The 8,401-nt window shown below is 32.3% G+C and overlaps 1 protein-coding gene across 1 annotated transcript in view; it reads right to left on the bottom strand.

Annotated features, from left to right (window-relative positions):
* Positions 1-2,211: 2,211 nt before the first annotated feature.
* Positions 2,212-8,401, bottom strand: part of CDH10 (cadherin 10, type 2 (T2-cadherin)) — a 167,802-nt gene continuing 161,612 nt past the window's right edge. Inside the window, exons 10-12 of the mRNA XM_011933445.1 lie at positions 7,940-8,048; positions 6,685-6,936; positions 2,212-3,260 (exon numbers count right to left, since the gene is read on the bottom strand). Of these exons, the coding sequence (XP_011788835.1) occupies positions 2,770-3,260; positions 6,685-6,936; positions 7,940-8,048 (852 nt within the window). The 3' untranslated portion in view covers positions 2,212-2,769. The remainder of the gene's footprint in view (positions 3,261-6,684; positions 6,937-7,939; positions 8,049-8,401) is intronic.

Genomic DNA, 8,401 nt, shown 5'->3' with positions numbered 1-8,401 from the left:
AATACAAAATTAGCCAGACGTGATGGTGTACACTTGCACTGCCAGCTATTGAGAGGCTGAGGTGGGAGGGCTGTGTAAGCTTGGGAGGTAGAGGCTGCAGTGAGCAGTGATCAAACCATTGCACTCCAGCCTGGGCAAAAGAAAGAGTGAGACCCTGTCTCAAAATAAAAAAGAAAAAGAAAAGTTAATAACAGTACAAGTTAGATATTATGTTAACTATTTTGCAATATTTTCATTTTAATTAATAGAAAAATCATGCAGTAATATAAAATAATGATCTATGATTTATTACATCTCTAGTGTTTAAAACATCCCTTGATTTTATAATAGCTGCTCAAAAAATATGTGATGAATGAAGGTGTAAGAAGATGAATAAAAGAAAAGCCCACATTTGTCAATGAAATCAATGATACTGAGAGAGGGTTGCCCCAGTCCCCATGTAAAGGAGATTTGGGGCATAGAATAATCTACATATTGGCCATTCCTTTCTCTCCGTTGGGAGAGCACAATGGCAGGGAAATTATTGGGAGAGTTTTAGCAGGTAATTATAGGCATACATTTTACATTTCAGGATCACCAATTAATTTTTAACATATCCCCTTCAGTATCAACAAGTAAGATGGCTGTTACTGAATAATTTCTCTGCGACATAGGCCTTATATCGACAAAGAAGCCTGTTACTCAATCTCCCTAAAGAGAATTATTATAAACCTGGATTGGATGATGTTAAAGATTAGTCCTTTAATTTAATAAAAACCAGAATGATACAATAAATGATAGCAAGTTCATGTTACTTTAAAATTACATAAATGAAGAAACTTAAAATTATCCAGATAAGAATTCCAAATATTAACCTCAAGTATTAATAAAAATAACTAATGCTGTAAATTTTAAAGGTAATTTTAATCAAATGTATATTTTGAATCATATCTAATGTAAAATTCTTACAATTTGTACCTTTAAAAATTTTTCCATTGTTAACTGATTTTGTTTTTAATGAGTAGTCCTTTTAGGATATTGAGGATTTTCTCTCCGTTTAGTTCAACATATATGATCAAACTTTTTTTGTTCCTTAAACTTTGTCCTTTTGACACCTAGCCTTCAGTAAAAATGAATGGGTTCTTGGAAAAGAGGAAGTCTGCCAAATCGTGTTATCATTTAGCCTTGTCACACGACTGTATTTTTAACTAGAATATATGTTGTTTTTCTTTTATAATCAGGCTAACATGCAAACAAAAATATCTGTGTTCAGAGTGATGTGGGGCCCTTTCAGTCTGGAAGTTGGGAAAATATGACCATTTAATAAGATTGAAATAATTCTACTTTAAGGACACATCAGTATTGCACCTTGATTCAATCGAAAAGCACAGCATTTTCACTAAGTAGAGAGCACATAGATCTTTGGTATTATTTACAATATACTCAGCAGGGAATGTGGTTTCCTAGTCTATGTCCAACAAAGTGCTCCTTTTAGAAATAAATCATGTTGTGGAGGTTGAGAGATAAGGAATCAGTTAGTGTCAGCTAACTTTCATGATCCTTAGGAACTCTGGATAATTAGCTGCCAGTGTTTTAATTTTTTTAAATTTTATTTTCTTGCTTTCTATGGAATCATTGACAGAAAAGCAGGCTTTGTTACAAACAGATGCATCATGGCTTTTAAAATCTTGATATAATTGTAAAGCTATGTCTTAATGGAATATTCTGCATTATTACTGTCATTAGTAGGCATTTTCAAAGTCACCATGGGAGGTAAGTATATTTTCCATTAAAGGATTTAGTCTGAAATCTGTCTGAACTATTATTCTCTATAAACTTTAATGGCATGAATGCCATAAAAAATGAGAAAATGTTTTATTCTTTCAGGTATGATTTTAGTGAATATAAACAAAATGAAATTACTACATTGCTGGTGTCTTGGGATATTTAGCATAAGGATGGTCATGTTTTAAGTTGTTTAAATGGCAAATTTTTATGTGTTTTATAAATGACTATTACCTTGTATATGAAGAGTTTTCCACATACCACAGCGTATCAAAACTCATTGGAAAAATAATTCTTACCTAAATCACATTAATTTGGTTAGCATTTTCAATGCTAATGATGATGACATTGTGTTCTTACCTGTATGTAAGGTAATTTTGTATCAAGATATTTAGTTCAGGGAGAAAGTCTTCCATCCTAGGGAAAAAAAAGAAACTACAGACAAAGTAGTTGTAAAAACTGGTTTATTTTTTTAAAAATAAATACAAAAATATAAATATAAAACATTAGCAGATAGAATTTGATGAAATGAAATTGCACAAATGTCTGTATACCAGGTTGCATATCACACCTACTAACACCACATGTACATTTTTTTTAATTTAATGTACAGAACAGGATATACCTTAAAATTTTTCTTCACCTTTTTAAAAGCTTCATTTGCAAGGGCAGGACATGTATCTAACAGAAGCGGCTTGTTTGTGAGGTTGCTTAAGGGAGAACTATCCTGTTCATGTTTCTGAAATTATCTTTTATTTACTAAGATGGACAACACTGTATTTCCATAGCTTTGGCTCTTGGAAGTGATTAAATAAAATGTTGTATATATTCCATGAGACATCCTACAGGAAAGAATTAATGTAATTAATGAACAAATTAAGAAGTAAATGGGAAAAAAAATTGTGCTGACTGGCAGGAAAATCCTCCTGAATATCAAATATTGTGAAGTGGAGACAGCATGGGTCTAGTTACTTTCTCTTGTTTGAACATAGCATATATCCTACGTTAAGAGTCTTTGTCACTTTCCCCACCACCATACATTTCTGCTAGCTTATTAAACCGAGGGCCCCATTCTCGGAGGTAATCGTAGTTTTGGTCTCCTTCAGTAGTACCTGATTCTAATGAACTCAGAGATTCAGCAATGGAATCATTTCCTTCATAAGCATAGGTTGCAAGTGAGTCGTATGGGGGTGCGGTGGGGTCAAGGTCGTGCTCTTTTAGCCTTTCATTAATGAAATCCCGGACGTCCGTGTTATCTGGAGCTGTAGGAGTCCTCCGAGGAATAAATAACGTTTCTGGAATAATATCTCGCCGGAGCTTTTTTTCCTCAATGGCTGCAGGATTCCTCAGGGTGCCGATATCAAAGGCCTGGGTGTCCTCCTCTCCACCACCCTCATCGTTATAGCTCACAATGTTGTCTCTGATATCTTCTTTTGACAAGATCAGAGGCTCTTTTTTTCGCTGTCTTTTCAGAGCTGCAAACAGTACTACTATAACTTGAAAAAAGACAAGAAGATACATTAGACGTCCGTTCAAAACACTGTAACGAGTGGAAATACTATAAAGGAGTTTAAGTTACCCAGGCTTTCTATAACAGGTTAGACTTTCACATTAATTTTATGCTTCCCACAGTTTGGGGGAGGTGTCAGGGGAGATGCTGAAGGGTTTAGCAAGGGTGGGTGGTGTTTCAGATCAGTGTTTCTAATTTATTTTTAAAGCAACGTAAAATATTCCTTAAATATAGTGACTTACACTTTATTTTTCTAGGAACCATTTAAAAAGGTTCCTCATTGTACAGATAATATTTATCTTTTACATTAAATAAGGAACATAAGATGCTATATAAAATTTGTGTGTATAAATCTACACAAATTGAATTCAGCTTCAAGTAAGATAATTTAAAAGGACAACCTGAGGCTTACTTTTTTCAAAGCCTTTACACAATAGCAAAAAGCAACATCCTTCACAAGATATTGAGTACTGACTTCTGTTAAATAGCTTTGCTGATGAACTTACATATTTTTTGTTACTTTATTAAAAGAATGCTGTAATTATTGAAAAAAAACCAATTATTTAGAGTTAGATGGATGTAGAAGTTTCTAAGGTTTCCATGAAAATATATACCTTGCATGAGACCCCCCCCAAAAAACATTGTTAGGTTACAAGATGGCAAAGAGTAAATTTCTCAAATTACAACACTGGATTAACTCCCCCCCAAAATTATGAATCTTGGCTAGATTCACAATACAAAAGTGTATTGCTCAAAAAGGACATTTTCTCACTTCAATGAGAGACAATATTCATAATCATAACAGTGGTAATAGCATAAATGATAAGAGAAAGTTAGTATCAAATTCTTCTGATTGCAGTAGAGTTTCTCACCCTTACTCATTATTTCCAAACATTTTGATCCTCAACCTTTAAAAGGATTCAAGGGAAAAAGCGTGAACTCAGTTAGACAAGGATGGGAAGACTCTTACCTGGAGATATATGTGTGTGTGTGTGTGTGAGTGTATATATATATATATCAGAAGAAATATTGATACAAGTATTGATTTAGCTTCTTTGAACACACATTTAAAGAGTGTGTAATTAATTACATTATTATATGAAGGGGTATTAAGTTATGTTTTCTGTTTTAACATCGAATGCACAGACTAGTCTGTCTTCAACCTGTGTGAGAAGGCAAACGATAAACTTTTTTAATGTCATGAAAAAGAAAGTTTTAGCCATTGATAAGTGTTCTTGTCCAAGTAATTAAAAAGCAAATAGGCAGAGTTTTTTAAAAAGTGTATTCTTCAAGCTTTTAAGAAAATATGCCATTTTATTTTGCCTAAATTCAATTATTTATGCACATAAAAATGTGTAACGATTTTAAATCTCAGATTATTTATCATCAACCAAATGACCTTGCTCAGCAAAACCCTTCTAATGTTGAGAATAATGACAACTCATTACGATTTGCTCCAAGTTCAAGTTCATTTCCCTTTTTCTTGAATGTTTTTTGATTAGGGTAATAGAAATATAAAAATAGGTTTAAACTAACAAAACTAGAGAGAATACTTAAACTGATTTTAATTCAAAAGCAGTTAAAAGCAGTCTGCTCCTGATTATAAAATGAAGTATCATTGTTTGAGGGGAAAGTAAATCAGGTAAAAATCTATTTTAATATTATTTTGGTGAATATGTAAGATAGTGAGGCCTCCATCCAGCCATAATAAAAGTGGAAATACAGATTCCATGGGATCTCTGCATACACTGGTACCATAGCTCAAACACTCAGAAATTATGTGACCTTGGAAAGTATTCTGAATATTTTGAATTTTCAGTTTCATTATGCATAAAATGAAAATAACACCACACATGCCAGATATTTTTTGTCAAGTGAAAAAGGTTGTCACGGCAAAGTGCCAGTGACAGAGTCTGAAACACAGTAAACACATACTAAGAACTTACCACCATTAATATTATTCGTACTAGAGACTTTCATTTTAATTGCATATTTTAATAGAACAAGTTTTCTATATGATTTAAAGTATAAATACCCCAAATAAATATTTATATTACTCATATTTGCAATTGTGGATTCAACTATTGTAAAGCACATTTATTAATTATTCCTCAATGTTTGTTGTATTAATGGTAAGTCAAATTATAAAAACAGAATTATACCAAATTCTCATTCTATGAAATAAAATGAGTCATATATTTTTTGTGGTACAGAGAAAAGTTTTGTTCTGGATTTCATTTCATAGTAACAAATTATAAAATGTGTATTTTTTAATATGCATGTTCTCATTTCTTGAACTACATAAAAATCTAATCTAGAATTGTTCGAATCATCCATTCAATGATTTATCTGTCATAAGTAATTTACCTTACTGCTATTTAAACACAGAGTGAAAGTGCATAAGTGCTATGATAAAAGTAGAAAAATGGAAACTTCTATAGATTGAAGTAGACATAATCAAATCAAATAAAGAACGTGGAAATATTTTTAATCCATTTTTTGTTGTTGCAGGCCTTAACTTCATACAAAAACGTGCTCTCTTTTTGTAATCATAAAAATATTGCTACAATTTATTATTGTCTACATTATTTTAATATTTAAGACAAATGCTAAAGTTTTACTTTATTTTGTATGTATGAAAAGTTAGCAATTATTGAATACAGGAATGCTGATGGGAAGTGCTTCTATATCAAGTTTTTGAATGGCTATTCTAACAAATGTTATCAACTTAACCTTTGTCTTTGTTGTTTTTAGTCTTGTTGAGATTGATTAAAGTCTACCTTCCAGAGTTGCGGTTTGAGACCCTACTATTTATCTTTCATCTCTTCCAACTCTTACTTGATTCCTGTATGGAAGATGTTCCAGAAGAACCATTGCCCCAGACTCTGTTACTACACCACTCAGGAGGAAAATAATGGGCCGGCAATAAAATAATTGGGGTCCTGGCCACTGATGTGTCTCCTTTCATTTGTTCACTGGACTCAGGTTCTAAAGATCTCTTAATTCCATCAGAACATTCAGCATGGCTAGCAAGAATTTTGTCTCTCAAATTTCCAAGCTCCTACACAAGCCATTCTGCATTCATTCTTCTTGCCTTTTCCTTTGTTTACTGCATTGTGGTGAAAGATAGTTGTTGTTTTTTCTAAATATTTTGATTCGCATTACAATGAATTCTAGGCCCCATGAGGTAAAGTTCCGCTATTACTACGACTACAACAAAAATTCTTTATATATTCTTATATATTCTGATCAAATAAAATATTTTAATGTAAAGAATATCACATAGTTAATTTATGTCTATCTTAAAATTTGGGATTGGTTTTGGGAAAGGGATTTTAATAGCAACGATTCTTCTTCAAAAACATACTAAAGAGCCTAGAAAATGCTCCCATTGTTTTAAGGTTTCTTACCCAGTAGAATGATGATGCAGAGGAGGATGGCGATCAAGGCCCCCGTGCTGAGGCCAGCAGGGAGGAGCAGGGCTTCAGCACTGCAGGATTGCATGTTGCCTTGGCTGTCACAAGCACACACTCGAATGGTCAGTGTGCCTGTGCTGCTCTGAATTGGATAATCATTGTCTGATATCACCACAGGCAAGAGATAGGTACTGATTTCATGTCTATTGAATCCATTTTTTCTGGTTAAGATTCTGGCAGTATTATCTAAAATAAATTTTAAAATATTACAATTGGTTTGGGATAGTACATTTTTCCCAATGTGATAACCAAGGTTTAATGTATAAATAAAAACGTATTTATGTAAAAAATAAAATTGATATACATTTTCCTAAAAAATAAGTCCAATGCAATTAATGTATAGATAAGACAAATAATTACTTTGAAAAATATACTATGAATTGTTTATTTATTAGTTTTTCACATAATTCCTCAGTACTGTTTTCAAAGTGGTAAATTTTTATAAGTGAATCATTTATGAAGATTACATAGATAACAATTGCTTTCTCTTTTCAAAAAACCTATTTTGCATACCAAGGGTAAAACCATACTAAATGTGTGTGTTTTAAATTTATGTGCATCTGTGCATGTGTGCTTACACAAATACAGAATACACATCAATCCAACATTCAGGAAGAAATGGATTAGGTAAATTTCACGCGTTGTTGCACGTTTTAAATCAATAATGAAGAAGAAGAAGGTTTTTTAACCTTCAAGAGGCATACATCTTGCCATTGCAACAGTACCTTTGTAACAATGCCTTTGTACTGAATCACCTCACAGGCTACTTCTCATTCTTTTCACTCCCTTATGCATCTCCCTTATGCATATTTGGCTTTGGTCAATCTGCTGCTGCTAAATCTCACTGAAGTCTGCTTGAGAGTCTTACTGAATCATTCATTTCTCTACCCTATGTGTCCTATATTATTGTTGTAAGAATTATTTCCAGCCTTTCTAATCTTATCAAGACTCAATCATTTCCTTAACATCCATAAAGAGACCTCTTTCACATATTTTATTATTTTAAAATTAAAGAGAGTACACATTGCCCAATAAGGATTTACTAAATATGTCATTAAATACTCGATTAAAACAAAATTGTATAATTCAGATCAATAGATCGACATGGCATATATATTGCAATGATTACATTAGGGACATTTCCTGTTAATATCACCATAAGTCATAGCGAACAAGTTCTAAAATTTACCTTCATTATCCTGTACTGTGAAGTTTGGATTGACAGCAGCTAAACTGAAAAAAAATTTCTGTCCACCTAAAGGGTCATCTTTGTCTACTGCACTTATAGTCTGTATTAGCTGCAGAAAAAGAAAAATATATCTCATCAATATACCTCTTATCCATGGGTACAATCTGCACCTTTTTAAGATCTTCATGTTGTCTAAAGTTGTTCAAAATAATTGACTTTTATTTCTTGTGAATGTATCCTTGAGTTAAACCATCTTTTTATTATTACTTTGATTTTAATAATCTCTCCCTCTCTCATCTCTATCTCTTTTGGATCATACCCTTTACTTCAAGATGGTAAACAAAAATATATTATTTGGGGTTTTGTTAATTTAGATATAGCACTTAAAATGAGATTATTTTATATGCATTTACACATTGATCTGGAAGAGTTTTTCTAATGTCAGAAAAATTTAGGAAATTA

The sequence above is a fragment of the Colobus angolensis genome, unplaced genomic scaffold (assembly GCF_000951035.1).
Source record: "Colobus angolensis palliatus isolate OR3802 unplaced genomic scaffold, Cang.pa_1.0 Scaffold127, whole genome shotgun sequence".
In the NCBI taxonomy this organism is placed as follows: Eukaryota; Metazoa; Chordata; class Mammalia; order Primates; family Cercopithecidae; genus Colobus; species Colobus angolensis.
The sequence above is the reverse complement of the archived record's forward strand: the minus strand, read 5'-3'. Positions and strand labels throughout refer to the sequence as shown.